This window comes from Peromyscus californicus, unplaced genomic scaffold (assembly GCF_007827085.1).
Source record: "Peromyscus californicus insignis strain IS unplaced genomic scaffold, ASM782708v3 Scaffold_8__1_contigs__length_139910024, whole genome shotgun sequence".
NCBI classification, from domain to species: domain Eukaryota; kingdom Metazoa; phylum Chordata; class Mammalia; order Rodentia; family Cricetidae; genus Peromyscus; species Peromyscus californicus.
Window position 1 is genome coordinate 58,021,431 of NW_026294606.1, and position 17,197 is coordinate 58,038,627.

Genomic DNA, 17,197 nt, shown 5'->3' on the forward strand with positions numbered 1-17,197 from the left:
TTTTAGTTCAGAGGCAATGAAATGGAATGAATGAAAGTATAAGACATTTGTAATTTGTGGAATAAAATGTATATTCTAGAGCCCTAACTGTATTATTATAAATATGTATATATACCTTTATCATCTAAATCTATATCTATATTATTTATATCTATGTATGTATATAACCTTCTATATGTTAGACTATAGTAAACTTAAAAACATTAGAATATTCCAGAAACAAATTTTTCCTTACTCCTTCCTTAATTTTTAGTCTTTTCAGTCATTGTAAGGGGATACCTATGTACGAACATAAGCTTTGTTTAATTCTTTTGGTATTGGCAGTGTTTATCTCTGAAATGACTCGTTTGGCCATTTCTTTTGAACAAACAACTCCAGATCTTTTATTTAATTGGATCTTTTATTTAATTGACTTGTTTTCAGTCAATCAAACACTGATGTTTCCTGAGTATCTAAATTTCTGTGCTGAGCATCCTACAGAATTCTGTGGTGTTCTTTCTAACCATTGGGCGTCTACAGCTAAGCCAGGGAGACAGGAAGAACACACAGACAACAGCGCTATGTAGAAGAGTCAGGGTGTGACAGTGTAACATAGATTCAGATGGTTTGGGGATCTAGGAAAATAAATTACTAAAGAAACCAAGCAGAGAAAGCTGAGAATGTAAGAGAAAATTTTGAATCCTTACAGATTTGAAAAAAGACTCTTTTAGCATTGACAAATGTCAAAGAAGTTGAAGGCTGAAAAAAATTGGAACTTGTTCTGCCGGTTCAATGTCTCAGAGAAAGCGATGTTAGCAAATTGATCAAGATACACAGACTTTAAAGGTTTAGGAATCAAAGGAGCTGGGTACATGCCCCATCCCTAACCCAGAAGCAGTCTCTGATTGATAATCACTTCCAAATGAAAACTGAGTTTCCTCTATGGGAAACAAACTGCTCCTAAGGGTAGGCTGCATGCCCAGCACCAGATGGTCAACAGAAAAGGAACCCAATGGCATCTTTGGAGGTTCCTTGTCTTATAATGTCATACCAGGCAGGGCCCTTTTTTTAAAAAAAAAAAAAAAAACTCATTATTTTTTTAACCTTTATTTTATTTATATATCTTTTCTTTTCTCTTTTTACTCTACAGGTCCTGTGCACATATATTATGGCTTCCACTTTAGTATTTTTGTGGGATTCTTGAGTGTGTAAATGAGTGGGTCTCTGTTTCATGTGCCTTCTCTTGGGCTCTTTTCCTTCTGTTTGTTTTATCCAATCCCGATGTGTTGGTTTTTGTTTCATCTTATTATACTTTATTTTATTCTGCTTTGTTTTGTTGCCATCCCATAGAAGCCTCTTTGTTTTCTAGTGAGATCTAGCAGGGGTGGGTCTGCATGAGAGGGAGGAGGGGAGGACCTAAGAGGAGCAGAGGGAGGGGAAGTCATAATCAGTACATATTGTGCAAGAAAAATAACCTATTTCCAACAAAAGGAAAAAATGGGGGAAAACCCAAAGGAGCAATGAAGAAAGAATGACTAACATGTATGAACTATATCTTCAAGAACTGCCAGGGAGGGTTGGGGCTGTATCTCAGTTGGTAGAGTGCTTGCTTCTCATTCACAAAAACCTAGGTTAAATTCTCACTGTAGCATAACACCAGTACAGTGATGCATGCCTCTGATCCTGTCCTAGCACTTGGGAGGTAGAGGCAGGAAGATCAAGAGTTGAAGGTCATCCTCAGCTATATATCAAGTTTGAGGTCAGCCAGGCCACCTGACATCATGTCTTAAAAAAAGAAAAAAAAATGAATAAAACAGAAATGTCATGTCAGGGAAAGAGAAAAGAAATACCCAGAAAGGCAAAAAGGTTAATATATGTATTTTTCAAAATAGGAAAAGACGTCTTAGCAATCAGGAGGAAACCACAGAGAAAAGGGAAAGTTGACATTAGAGAGGAAGTGTATTGATGGGGCAGAGCGGCCAGGGATGAAGCATGAGGTCGACAAACGGAGGAACTTTCTCTAGGATCGAGGAAGAGGAAGAGAAAACATCTGCATCCTGAAGTACACAGGAAGAAGAAGCTGCCATCAATCATACTGGGCCAAGGTCCACCTTCAAGGTGGAAAAGAAGGGTAAGATACCCCAAGAAACCAAGAGCTACGAACTTGTCAGAAGACAAATAGGCCTTTGGAACAGCTATTATCTAGGAACCCATAGAATTGAAAACTACTGAATGTCCAGGGGAGCCCAACCAAGCCATCTAATTATCATGTATTTCTGCTTATGTGCCTAGCTTATAATCTAGTCATGAAGTTAAATAAGTAAGAGGTGGTTCAACCAATGCTGCCCTAGGGCTTGTACTGGATCAATGGGAAAGTACACACCTCTGCCCCTGCCCAACTAGACTCTACCCACCCATTTAAGGCTTCAACTTGTAGAGATCTAAACTCTTTTGAAAGGAGAGAACTTGAACTGAGAATGCTGATGATGGAGTTCCCTGTTGGAAAGAAACTGCCTAGGCAAGCATTCTACCAGGTTTGCCTGCAGAAGGTGCACAGAGACTCTCAAGAGCTGTGGTAGGAGGCAGGCTACATTGCAAATATAGAATTTGTCAGAATCATTTACTTGGTGCTGGTTTTGTAAGCACACAAGAGCTATGGGGTCCTGGAGGATTGCACCAAGGTTCCAGAAAGCCACCAAGGCCTGGCAGGGTTGGATTCCCTGCAAGGAAGCCCTGAGAGCCCATTTCATGAAGCTATGATAATGAATCCAAAGTTGAAATGGAGACTCCAGGATGTGGGAAATAGCAGGATTGTGGGATGTCTGCCAAGGAAAGCAACAGGCATGGAATAGAACAGTCCAAGGCAGGCTACACGTGCAACAGAATTATTGGGGAAGGGCTAACCAAACCTGTTTAAGCCCAGATACTGCCACTAAAAGCTTTAGATGCCAAACGTGGAGCTGCACGGAAACATAATTTGGTATTTCCCTTGCTGAGTTTGTCTTGTTATTTCTTTACTATGTCCCTAAATCTCTTTTAGAATGAGAATGTTTATTCTATGCCATTATATATTGTAAGTATATAAGTTGCCTTTTAATTTTGTAGGGGTTCATGACTAAGAGATTGCATTGATTCTCAGAAGAGATTTTGGACTTTGGGATTTTGAACTACGTTAGAACTATTAAGACTTAGGGGGGTTTTGGAGATGAACTAAGTGCATTATGAGATGGTTATAGGCATTTGGGATGCCAGGGGTAATGTTCTGGATTAAAGGGATGTGTTTGGATCTCAAGTTGATGGGGGTGACCTTGTTCTGGTTAGTCTTCACTGTCAATTTTACTAGATTTGGAGTTATCTAAGAGGCACACCTCTGAGAATGCCCATGAGGGTGCTTCTGGAGAGGTTTAACTGAAGAGAGAAGATCCACACCAAATGTGGACCATACCACCCCACAGCCTGGGCTCTCAGACTAAGAAAAGAGAAAAAGGAGGAAGCAAGCTGAGCACCAGCATTTAAACTGCATACTAGCTTTCATCTTTCTCTGCTTCCTGACTGAAGACACCAAGTGATCAGCTGCCTTGTATGACGACGCCATATTCTGAAAACATCTCTTACTTTGTAAGAGACTGGAATTGTTCCTGGACCTCACAGTCAGAGTTAACAACACACCATGAGATCGTTTAAGATTGATATCCTACTGTGCACACAACCTCTTTGTTTAACCTGCCTTTAAGAGGTTAATGTAACAATCAAACTTACCTGCCTTGGATTTCCCACGCAATCAACTTTTACAACCTAATCTAAAGTGTAGCTACAGTTACATACTCTTCCTTGCCCCAGAGTAATGCATGTGTATTATTTGCTGCAAGCAGAAAATACAAAAGTTGAAAGCAACTTCCTAAAATCTACTATAAAGGTTGAAAGCAACTATTAATGGACATTGGTTGATAAATAATGATGTTTGCTGTCTGGGTTAGCTGGGATCAGTTGGAGTCAGTGATTTAATCTCTTCTAAAACTCAAAGATTTCTGTAAAGCATCCCATTCCTTCCCCATGTGATGATTTCTATGCTGTTCAATAAAGACAGAATGAGGCCCTTTGTTAGAGACAGACAGTCACACTGACTCAGGCAGATACCATTCACACATACAGACACATACACAATTCATACAACACACACACACACGCACACGCACAGGCACAGACACACACACACATACACACACGCACAGACACAGACACACACACACATACGCACACGCACAGACACAAACACACACACACACACACACACACACACACACACACACACGCACGCACGCACGCACGCACAGACACAGACACAGACACGGGGAGAGATTCACAAGACAGCATTCAGGCAGGCACAGAATCAGACTCATTCAACAGACAGAGGACAGAAGACTCTGTAGAGCATGGAGTAGAGAATACAAATCTGGACTCACTCTTGACTAAATGACTCCAAGGGGAAGTGCTTTATTTTTTCTGTAAGGTGGCACTCATGTGTTACTGGTGACTTGGACTTAATCACCAATGAGTTAGAATCCGCACAGCTTTGAGTCTTTGCTGCCATGACCCCCACCCCCACCCCCACCTCATGGTTGACTGTATCTCCTCAATTTTGAGACCAAACAAATCCTTCCTAAGTTGTTTTTTTTAGAACAATGAGAAAAACAAAGCACACAGCTATAACCTCATTAGCAGACCTACAAAGTCTAATAACCATGCCTTAATATTTCTAAATACTTGGTAAGTGTTCCCTATTTGTCTCATAATGCTATCTGAATCTGGGCATCTTAGGACTTACATATGTTAAATAAAAACAGTGTAAATCTCTGAACTAAAACTCATTTCTTGGTACAGTTTGAATATCCTGAATCCTAAAGTCCCAAATCCAAAATGCTAAACATATTTTGAGCACAGATAAAATACATAAATAGAAATTTCTATACCATAAAGCATTGCCTCATGTACAAAATTATTTGGAATATTATATAATATTATCTTCAGGTGGGTGTGTAACACTTATATGAAATAGAAAAGAATTTTCTGTTTAGATTTGAATTTAAATCTCCAAATAACAAATACCCCCAACTCCCCAAACAATTCAAAATCTGAAACCCTTCTGGTCTTAAGCATTTTTGGATAAGTGATACTGAACCTGAAGTAAAAATAATTTACTAAAAACAGTTTATTGTTATCAAGTTCACATGCTTATTCTGTGGCTTAAGATAAACAGTAGCATTTAATCACAGAGACTGTACTGACTGGCTGGCACAGGCACCCAGAGCACAGTGCTTGTATGCTTAACTTCCGGGACCCAAGTTTACGTGCGACATGGAACTGAAACTCTTTGGCAATGCATTTCTCTTCTTCTTTCTTTTCTTTTTTCTTTCTTCCTTTTTTTTAGGCCTTCACATTTGATACTAGTTTTACAGAAGATATTTTCAGTTTCCTATTTTGTATGTAGGATAGTGGGATGCTGGGTATAGAACATTGTTTATAAATAGGCAATGTGCTTACACACAGCAATGCAAGAGCAGCCTTTTGTATTCATATTAAATCCCAAACTAAAACAGAGAGACTATAAAAGCACCAGGCATGTGAATTTACACCATTGAAAGATCAGCTCTGTAAATGTTTTATGTTTACATTTATACCATGCTCATGTGTTCATATTTGTTCTATGTTTGTGTAGCCAGAGCAGTTGTTTTCAGTTCCTGCCTGAGCACCATTGAGAATTTTAATAGAATTCTTTGCACTTCTCCTTTTGCCTAATTCTTTTCTAGGATACTGCAGAAGCAAAATGAGCCTTCGTTGAACAGGTCATGCCCTCCTCACCCCCAAACAGGAAGAAGAAATGTCACTTGCCGCTCATTTCCAGAAAGTATCTTGCATTCATTAGCATTCGGCCTTGAGGTTTCAGCTCTAACTGGGCGAGAGAAGGAGAGAAACATCGTCAGAATGGGAAGCCAGCTCCAACTCTAGGACCCCCTAACTAGCTATGTGGCCGATGGCAGGTTTCCACTAGAGAAAAGATCTCGGCTCTTCTCCACTCAAGATCATCATCATGATGCTCACTATCAGCAGAATTGTGCAGTACCTGGGACAGTGGTTGTCCTTTTATGGAATGCCTTGGCAATTCACTCAATTTACTTGAGGATCAAAATTGACAGAAGAATGGCCGGGTGGTGGTGGTGACAAATGCCTTTAATGCCAGCACTTGGGAGGCAGAGGCAGGTAGATCTCAGTGAGTTCGAGGCCAGCCTGGTCTACAAAGCGAGTTCCAGGACAGCCAGGGCTGTTACACAGCGAAAACCTTTCTTGAAAAACAAAATAAAACAAAACAAAGAACCCCAAACCAAACCAAAACAAACAACAACAAAAAGACAGAAGAAACAAAATTCAAAAACAGACTCTGTTTTCCTGCAGGGTACTTACTGAAGAGTATAAGAAGAGCATAGCCCTAGATATCAATCATGACAGAAGAATCCTGGATGCCCAGACTTGTTCACTTGAAAAAGTAGGTCTTAGGTAGTAAAGATAAATCCTGTTCTGAGTGGCTTTCTCTTGCTTACTATGTGGGCTACTCATCTAGGTAGATCAGGGTATATTCCATGGCGTATCCTTTTTCTATCACAAGCATTTGTAAAATGACTAAAGAAAAATTTAATTAGGCTGTTCTTGAAAGTTTTATATATGCATGTTATATATATTATATTGAATATGCATATGTAATTATTAAATTATTTGGTATATACTTTAGAATAAGTATATACATAGTATCTATATATTCTATATATTATTATAATTATACAAGTACTATATGTATATTATACATATATAAAACTTAAACAGTATCATGTAGAAGATACCAGAGCAAAGTACCAATTTAAATGCTTGTGCAGGATAACATGTAATGTGACATACACAGAGGTTAAAAAGGACATAGACATCACCCCTTTAGAGTATCTATGTAAATATTTATATAATACACACACATTTGAATATATCTATGTATATATACAAATGTATGAACACATGTAAGATATCTGTACAACCATCATACTATACCATTAGTGGAATACATAGTTAAGACAAGCTACGACTCAAAAGTGACTCATTATTGGTCATCACTGCAGTGGTTGCCTGTAATAAGGGAGAGACACCAGGAAATGATCTATTGAACCCAGAGTTAAATTTGAAATCATCGAGAGGTCATTTCTTGGCTATGTGACCTTGTGCAAATCACCAAGACTTCAAAGAACTCTAAAGACTGACAGCGCCCCTGCTATCAGTAACAAAGCTGTTTTTCTGGAATAGCTATGAATTCTCACACAAACGTAAACTGATTAACATAAAGAGAAGTGCTTTAGGCCGTAAGAATGGACACTATCACTTTTATATTTTTGGTATAGTAAAAATGGAGGCAAAAACAGAACCATCAGGGGCGATTTGAGGCCCATTTTCAAAGGAAAGTGTGAAACTTGGTCCCCACAGGATTATCACCATTCAGAAAGTAATGGTGATGGAGGAAAGTAGATCAGGAAGCGATTAGAAAGCCATGTTTTATAAAGCACTGGGGAGTGACGGGGAAAACCTCGCAAACGCTTGCAAGCATGGGAAGCACAAAGGGAGTACCAACGTGGTTTTTATAGCCAGGATGGACATGAGTGGGAAATTGGAGAAAAATCTTTTGTCATTGCTGCTGTTGTTAACTAAAGAAATTTATTTTAAAATAGCCGATAACCACAGAAGCAAGATAAAATAAAAAGTCAAAATAATCTGGGGGCACTTGAAATACAAGTAAACCAAGAAATAACCTAAAAAAAAAAACAAGGCTTAAAAATGCAGAGAGTGCTGGTTGGCTAAATGAGGCTGTGAATGGTGCTGTGTATTGACGTCCAACAGACCTAGACTGCAGAATGAAGTCTTACAAGTGCACACTTGTGTCAAGTGTGTGCCTGCAATCCCAACACTTGGGAGACTGAGGCAGGAGGACTGCTGGTAGTTCAAGGCTAGCTTGGTCTACATAGCAAGAATCTATCTGAACAAAACAAAATGGAAGAGGAGGAAGAAGAGAAAAATCGGCAAAACTTGGAATGTGGAACTAAGGGGCAACTTTAAAGAAATAGAAAGGCAAACTGCTTGTGAATGAAGTCTATACTTTATTACAGAAGGACAAAAAATCTATCTGTTCCTTCATTGAGAAGAGAACATAGTAAGTTATATTATAAAAATTAGAGAGTGGTCTAATTTCATCAAAATAAACTAGGTGGAAAGTAGAAAACACATGAAAAGAGACGGGCACAAGAAAGTGGGGCAGGGGATCTATAGCTTGTCTCTTCCCTCTCCTTGCCTAGCCAACCCCCTCCTGTGCTTGAGACCCAGCTGGAGCCCCACATCTTCATTAACTTGGACTGTAAAAACCCCTTACCACCAAATTGAACATCTGCAATATCCTCCAGTTCTTTAACCTTTCCTACTTGCCTAAGCAGCCAGGCTACAGAGTTGGGATTGCCACATCCCCTCCCCAAATGGAGTGAAGATGTGCTCAATGTGTACTGTTGAATGACATTGCCTAGACACATGTAAGCATGGGCACCTTAAAAAATCCTGGCATGTGTTTATTCTTAAATATTAACTCAGTGACAGAAAGGATGAGCTGTGTACTTTTTCTTAAGAAGGCAAAATCCATGTGAGGTCATAAGCACACAAGAATGTCATTTCTAGGTTTCCATCATTCCCATGTGAAAGGTGAAACCTGAAAGCTTTTTAGAAGTCTTGCTAAAATCTGAATTATAGAGAGCAGGTAGAAAGGTAAAAAGTTTTGCTACTTTGACATAAATGACATAAACACATGAAAATATTTTCTTGGCTTCCAACCTAATATAGAAGGCGGTTTTCACTGATACATGTCATCTGTATTTTGTACCCCAGAAATTCTCATTTGTTTGTTTTAATTTTTTCATATATTGCTTTCCTTTTTCCTATTTCTTAACATCTCCTGCCCACACAGTTACAACACAGGTTTTCCAAAACTTAATGTGCCATCATGAATTGTGAATGACGTATTTCTTAGTACGAGATAAGTGACTTCATTATGGCCACAAGAAACCTTGACAAGGGGGTTGAGAGAGAAAATCAGATGTGAAATGAGTCTTGTTTCTGTCCTCTCACATCTGGACAGGATGAGAAGTAGATGAGAACCTCTCCAATGAAGGAGAATTCGTGATATTTCCAGGAGTACCTTAAGAGTAAGAAATCAATAACTGTTATTTGTAACCTGAGACACTCCTCTCCATATATAGGCATCAAAGAGACTTGAGGCATCCTGCAATTCATAAGTAGTTACTGTAAGTATCAAATCACCAAGGAATATGAGGTAGGGTGTCTGCTTATCCACAGCTAGTGTCCTCATGCCTTAAGGATGACAGGGACATGGCAAGCTATTCAACAGCTAGCATCATGGTGTATACTAGCTGTGTGTGGTGGAACACACCTGTAAACCCAGCACTTGGGAGATGGTGGTGGTGGTGGGGGCGGGGGGGTGGGGGCGATCAGAAGTTCAAGGTTTGGGTGCATACCCTTCACACAGTTCACGGCCCCATATTTACCCATATTTCTGTCCTTCCATTGTTCTTCCGGCATCTCTCTGCCAGGGAGTAGAGCTCCACAGTTGTTTCTGATATGAGGTCCACATTTTTTCCCTTCACGATGATCTGCATCACCCTTCCCTTGTTAATGTGGGCATCAAAGGTGCTGTCCCAGGGTGGGTACATGGTCGGCTTTTTCTGGACGTACATCTGCCCATTTTCTAGGAAGAGAAAAATACTGTTCCAGTACTCTTCTGCAAATTCAATTCCATTTAATAGTGAGTGCCATTCCCACTGCTGTCGTTTACATAATTCTGAGGCAAAGGCTCAAGTAACTCACTCTGAGACAATCCAGGGCAGAACAAGACAGGTCCATAGTTAGATGCACGGTAACACATAGCATCTTATAAATTCGATATAGACAGTTTAAGCAGCAGCCATCTGAGAACGACCTATGTTCTACTAATGTTCCTTCCCACTCAATGTTTCGTTGCTTCACTTCGAGGGTGAGCATCTGAGGAAATGACCTTTAAAAAATTCTTTATGGCTGGTTATGGTGGTGGACCTGAAACACCAGCACACAGGAGTTGAGACAGGAGGATGGAGAGTTCACAGCCAGTCTGTGCTTTGTAGCAAGTCCATGTCTCAGAAAAATCACAAAGAAAAAAAAAACCCAAGAAACACAACCACATTCATGTATCTCCTCTTAACATATCAACCAACAACAACAACAAAAAACTCCAGTTTTTATGCCTTTTAAAACCTTCTTTTTGCCGGGCGGTGGTGGCGCACGCCTTTAATCCCAGCACTTGGGAGGCAGAGCCAGGCGGATCTCTGTGAGTTCAAGGCCAGCCTGGGCTACCGAGTGAGTTCCAGGGAAGGCGCAAAGCTACACAGAGAAACCCTGTCTCAAAAAACCAAAAAAAAAAAAAATAAATAATAAAAAAAATTAAAACCTTCTTTTCTTATTCTATGATAGCTTGGTTATATGACTGATTGATTCCACTGGCATCTGATAAAAGAGAAGTCCCCATAAAACTACTGAATTTATATGAAAGACACAATGACATAAGTTGAACTCATAAGGAATCCTTTAAAAAAATTTATTTGCCATAAACACACAGAAATAACAGCCTTTAAAACAAAATGAATCCTTCCTTCCTCCTTCCTTCCTTCCTTCCTCTCTCTCTCTCTCTCTCTCTCTCTCTCTCTCTCTCTCCTCTCTCTCTCCTCTCTCTCTCTCTCTCTCTCTCTCCTCTCTCTCCTCTCTCTGTCTCTGTCTCTCTCGCTCTCTGTCTCTGTCTCTCTCTGTCTCTGTCTCTCTCCCCCCCCTCTCATTTCTTCTAGGCAACATGTCACTAGATAGCCTCAGGTTGGTTTCAAATTCACTGTGCGGTCCATGCTGGCCTTGAGTTCTCTCTTCCCACATTAGCCTCTCAAGTGTTGTGATCACAGGCACATGTCTGCACACTCAGCTTCCTCCTCTAATCCTTGAAGATACATTTTACACTACCGAGGTACCCTAAGCAAAGCATGGCAAGGGATGCAGAAGGACCAGCAAAGCTAACAGCAGACTTGCATGTGAAGACAGGCAGGAAAACGAGGGTCCTGCTCACAGGAACAGGAGCTGTGACCAGGTGGATTTCTTTACAAGAATCTTTCCCAGAAGCTGCCTGGCAGGGACAAGAGTTTACAAAAGGAATTGAGTCATTTCATTACATCTACCCACAATGGATTTTCTCTGCTTTATAGTCTTTGATCATTTCAATAGCAGAGAACTGCATCAGTATTTGATTGTTTCTTAGGAGAATAAGCCCATTAAATGCCATATTTAGCAATTCAGAAACATTGGTAGTGCAAAAGAAAAACAAATCTGCTTAAAGTAAGAATGTGGAGTTATTTTGACATTCTTTTATAACACAGGAGGCTAAATAGAATGAGCATTTAGCAGTAGCTCATATTTATCTTGAGGATATACGAAGAGTCGAAAAAGCTGAAATTTCAAACTTTAGGGAAATTTAGCCAGTAGAGGTATAAACTATGGCACTGTTAAGGATTGAATAGGAAGAAAGTGGTTTAAAAATTAATATATATTTTCATTAATTCTTTGAGAATTTCATACATGAATACAATGTATCATGATAGTTTCTGCCTTCATTTCTCCTCATAATTCCTGCCAGATCCACCTCTGATCCACCCTTCACACCCTGCTCCCTCCCAACTTTGAGTCCCTCCTCCTCCTCCACCTCCTCCTCCTCCTCCTCCTCCTCCTCCTCCTCCTCCTCCTCCTCCTCCTCCTCCTCTCCTTTCCTCCTTTTTGTAAATACCCCAGCAAGTCCAATTTGTATTCTCCAGATGTCCATTGGTATGGAGACATCTACTGGAGCCTGGTCAGTCTACCAGGAGCCACACCTTTAAAGAAAACTGACTCATTCTCCTTCAGAACCCACCAACTGTCCGTAACTCCCCAGTTTGGGCTTGGGAACTCATGAGCTCCTATGAAGTGGGGGGATTTTTATGATTAGGTTAAAAAATGAAAGATAAATTGGGATCTTTGAAAATCAATGATGATATTCTTGATCATAGTCTCTAATCTTCCCTATTAAATTATTCCTTTTTCCTGTAACCATTCTCCATGCTTGGAGAAGGGCAGGCATCCAGGAGTGAGCCATTAGGTTAAGAATTACCTAAAAAGTAGACCAGAACTCAGAATCCTGCTGTTCTAGTTTCTTTTTTGTTGCTGTGATAAAATACCCTGACAGAAAGTGACTTAGGGGAGAAAGGTTTATTTGGGTTGAAATCCCAGGTTACAATCTATCACTAAAGGGGAAGTCAAGCCAGGAACTCAGGCAGCTAGTCCATAGCACAACCACAATCAAGAGCAGAAAGCAATACATTCTTGCAAGCCTGTTTGTTTGAGTACCTGCTTTTGACTAGTTTTTCCCCTTCTTACATTGTTCGTGAAGCCCTCCCTAGGGGATGGTGCCACCCAAATGGACTGGGTCTTCCTACATCAATTAACAGTCAAGAGAATTCCCCAAAGACTGCCCATAGGCCAACGTACTCTAGGTAATTCCTCATTAAGATGCTCTTCCCAGGTGATTCTAGACTGTGTCAAATTGATAGTTAAAACTAACCAGTATGCCTGTCTGTGTGTGTATAGTGAGGGCTGCTGTTTTCAAAGGGTTCCAGGCTGACAGCACTGTTTTCTGTTTGCTTCCATTCCCCTGACTCATCATGTAAAATGCAACCTCATACCCTAAATATGGTAACCTATTTAAATTCTGGAGAAGGAATCTTTTAGTTAGGTAATGCTAGAGTGATTTATTTTCGGAATGTAACGCCCTCCCCCCGTCCCCCCCCCCCAAATAAATATCCAAAGCCCGCTGTACTGGCCAATCTGTTGGAAAAACAGTTTTATTCTTTTTCTGACAGCGCCTCTTGATCCATATGGCTGATGAGATCAAGTTCAAAAGCAAGGCCAGAAGAAGAGGAAGGGGAAAAAAAGAAAAGAAAAGGAAAGAAAGAAAGAAAGAAAGAAAGAAAAGAAAGAAAGAAAGAAAGAAAGAAAGAAAGAAAGAAAGAAAGAAAGAAAGAAAGAAAGAAAGAAAGAAAGAAAAGAAAGAAAGAAAAAGATTGGCAGGAGGTAAATGTCAGTGAGACCTGAGGCTGAAAAGAGGACCCGATCTACAAGACCCATTAAGTCAAAAGCAGCTTTGAAAAACTCAGCCATTTTACACTTCAAAGATGGCTGTGACATTTGAAAGCGTTTAGGTGGGAGCAAGCATTATTTTCACTTTTAAGACAGTCGAGAACTCTGGCTAGAAGAGAAATCAAGAGCATCCAGATGGTCTCCTAGGCTTTGATGCACTCGGAGCTGCTAGAGAGATGAAGTGAACATGAAGGGAGATGGGGGTAGGGGACACAGCATGATAAAACTTGGAATCCCAGAATTCACAATTTCCAGCTAGAGGCTCTCAATGCATGCCTAGGATTTCTCTGGCGTCCACAAACGCTCTCAACCTCTGACAGAGACCCTTTGAGGGGCGCCCTATTGAGAGTAATGCTCAGTTCTCTGGCTCCTCTCTCCTCTTGCCGAGCTCTATCTTCTCAGCCTTCTTTGCTGGTCATCCCACTGTAGACTGTAGCCTTGCTCATCACCCATCTTCCTCTCTGAGACTGGAAAGTCTGAAGGGAGCGCCCTCCTCCCTGTAGACACCTTTAGTATGCTTTTCTGGCTGCTCTAGCCCCAGGGCCCTCACAGTGGCTCTCCACAAGCACGTGTGTGTGTGTGTGTGTGTGTGTGTGTGTGTGTGTGTGTGTGTGTGTGTGTGTAAATGAGATACATTCTCCACAACTACCCTTCTGTATGCAGGAATATAGAATTAGGCAGGGAGGCTGGGAAGGTCTTGGGATAAATGGCTTCCTATCTTTCCTTTGGAAGAGACTTAAGAATATTGAAATGAAGAAGTGTGGATCACCAAGGGATTCCTAGACCAATGGGATTGTTTTGACAGAGCTCTCTAAACCCACAAAATCAGTCTTAGACCCGAATTTCCTCCTCATCATGAACTGCCTGTATATAATCAGAGTTAATAAAACAGAAATATTCTTTTATTCATGTAGAGTGCTAGCTGATTCCTTTCTTTCTCAGCTGAGGCAATGATACAATAAGCAGTCTTTAGAGTTGATCCCAAGATCTCGAATTAGACAGGCTTAATTTATCTGTAGTCATTGAAAATAGTGAATTATTAGTACAGGTAATACATAATATACTCCTCACTAGATTTCTTATCTAATTTCCCAATTTAATATTCCCCTTATCTCTGTTTATGTGGGAAATATGACACAGTGAAATAGATCTTGTCATAATCCATCAGTAAACCTGAGTCCTTAAGAAAGTATCTGGGTACTGGTGTCCTAAACTGTGAAATTCAGTTCCATCAGATGTCCTGGAAGATCATGGAAGGTCTTGTCTCGCACATGCTTGTCTAGCCTAGCCACCAGCCTCTCCTTTTCCTCCCCCACCCTAACCCCAATTAACTTACCTGACTCCACATACTCTTTGACAAGTACAGCGCAGTAGGGGTTCACAGCCTCGCTCTGACAAGACAGGCAGGTACCACAGTCAAAGTTGGATAAACCAATTCGCAGAAATGGTGACATGGTTGTTCCCTAGAAAAATGACAAAAGACAAATGCTGCGTTTACGGGGCCCTAAGACATATTATTTTTAGTGTTCCATCTCCACTTAGTGTTTTATCTCGGACAGGCAGCACTTCCAAGGGGCCTGCTATCCATTTGAACAAATATGCTTATCCTTCTCCGAGAAGCATAATACTGGACCCTTCCTTAACTGCAGACTGGCTTGCAGAGGAAGAGCCCTTTGGAAAGTCTGTGGCTAACCTTGATAGTGAGAACCAAGGGTTAATTCTGCCCAGTCTAACAGTCATGTTTGATAGCTGCACAGCAAGGCAAACATTTTCCAACTTTTTGCTTCTTCAAGTAGGTGCCCAAAACACAGTTACCAGAAAATGAGTGTATAAAGCCTGAGTCTATTTTAGTCACACCAGTTAAATATGACACCACAACATTCTTACGTAGTCTATTTATGTGTGTCAGGAATTGGCTCTCAGCAGTTAGCAGCTGATCCGGATTTATTTTGGATATTTTCAATATGGTTTGCTCTTGTCAGAGACAAACACACACTTAAACAGACACAAGCAATTAAGCTACTAAATGTTCGAACCACTTTAAAAACCTCTAAACCATTGACCATTGTATGATTGTGTCTCATCCTAAGGGCAAAGTACTTCATAAACTCCAGGGTTTTTAATATGTTTTCTCGGAGCTTTAAATGGAAATGACCACAGTGTTGGCTACAGGTTTTGAGAGTTGGTGTAATTCAGTTTTTTAATTTTTAAAGATTATTTTTATTTACGTGTGTGTCTGTGTGACCGCATGCACATATCCAAGGAAGCCAGGAGACAGAGCTGAACACCTGGAGCTGGAGATATAGACAGCTATGAGCCATCCAGTGCGAGTGCTGGGAACCCGCCTCTGGTCCTCCACAAGAGCAGCATATGCTCTTTATCACTGAGCCTTCTCATCAGCACCCTTAGTCTGAATCTTCATCTGTAGCTCCATCTCTGCTTGCTCTGCCATTTACTCCAACTAAACACCTTTTCCTTTATAGTTATTTTCTTGCATGTATGTATGTGTGTGAGTGATGAGCATGTATGTGTATATGGATGTTCATGTGTGTGTGGGTACATGTACTTGTGTGTGCATGTACATGGGGAGGCCTGGAGTTGACACTGGGTGTCTTTCTCGATTGCTCTCCACTTTTATTTGTTGAGGGAGAGTCTCTGGCTCAACCCAGAGCTCATGAATTCCTGCAACTCTAGCTAGCCAGCTTGTCCCAGGATCCGTATCTCAGTCTCTTCTGTGTTAGCATTGAAGCTTGTTGCCACACTTGCCTAGTTTTTGGGTGAGTGTTGGTGATTTGAACTCCTGTCTTAATGACTGTGGGACAAGCACTTTATCTGTGACCCTGTCTCCCCAGCTCTACTTTTTCTGCCTGCTTCTTTGTATGTTCTGGTAGGCCTGAAACTGTCATCTAGTGTTCAGTAATAAAGCAATATCCTCGCTTCCTCTCTCTTGTTCCAGTTCACCCTACACTAGTAAAGGTAAGAAGGCCATTTTGACTTGAACCTGGAGGAATCCTTGACTCATAGAGCCCAAGTTACTACCACCCTAACCTCTGGTGACTCGTCACGGGCTATATTAGGCTCCTAACTGGGCAGCAGCAGCTCAAAATGAATCTATCTTAGGAATAGATGGAAATCTCTAGGTCTGCCAGGGTTAGTGTTACAGTATGGAAGGGTATCCATTCCAGAGTGGAAGGAAATTGCAGTGAAACCCTTTCTTCTCCTGGAGGTCTTGTGTAGGTAGCTGCGATGTCTTATTTAATAAGTGATGCAGATTTGTGTGTATTTCCCCGGATTTATTTATTCTACGTCCTCACTCAGAGCATTTTGACAGTTTACTCAATGCTAGTGTCTGTTTTCCAGCCTCGTCAGGGGCTCCCTTTCTGAAGGTCTGGCCACAGTGACATGATAAGACATACATGTTGACGTCTAGAAGATAGAGCAGGTATTATGTGGACGTATATGTCAAGAATAAAGAAGCTCTATGATGAACAATGGGGGATGAAATTAACATAGAAAAGTTCTGTGAGTTCCTTTTGGGGGCTCAGAACTCATGGAGAGAAGAGGGGAAATTTCCTGGGTATTGAAATAGGGGAATTTCTTGTATACAAACGAATGTAAGTGAGACACAGGATGCCTGAGAACTGGGCTTGCAAAGTTCTGTTTGGCGAACTGTAAACATCAATTTCATCTTCCCTCACCACCCATAAAAGTCCTACAGGTCACAACACATGTGTATGGAAGATGACTGACAGGCCAAGCTGTTTCTGACAGGGCAGGGATCAAGTCCTTCCACATATTAGCTGAGCAATAGAGTCACACATGCGGGCCTCCCTCCTGTTTCCATACGCAGATCCCCTTATGTACCCACCCAGAACCATCTGGAATGTGACAT

General features: G+C 40.9%; 1 protein-coding gene across 2 annotated transcripts in view; it reads right to left on the reverse strand.

Annotated features, from left to right (window-relative positions):
- Prkcq (protein kinase C theta) overlaps nucleotides 1-17,197 on the reverse strand; it is a 136,604-nt gene that overhangs the window by 68,096 nt on the left and 51,311 nt on the right. For both annotated transcript variants that reach the window (XM_052728306.1, XM_052728307.1), the window contains exons 2-4: nucleotides 14,642-14,768; nucleotides 9,615-9,814; nucleotides 5,869-5,929 (exon numbers count right to left, since the gene is read on the reverse strand). In XM_052728306.1, coding sequence (XP_052584266.1) covers nucleotides 5,869-5,929; nucleotides 9,615-9,814; nucleotides 14,642-14,759 — 379 coding nt within the window. In that variant the 5' untranslated portion in view covers nucleotides 14,760-14,768. The remainder of the gene's footprint in view (nucleotides 1-5,868; nucleotides 5,930-9,614; nucleotides 9,815-14,641; nucleotides 14,769-17,197) is intronic.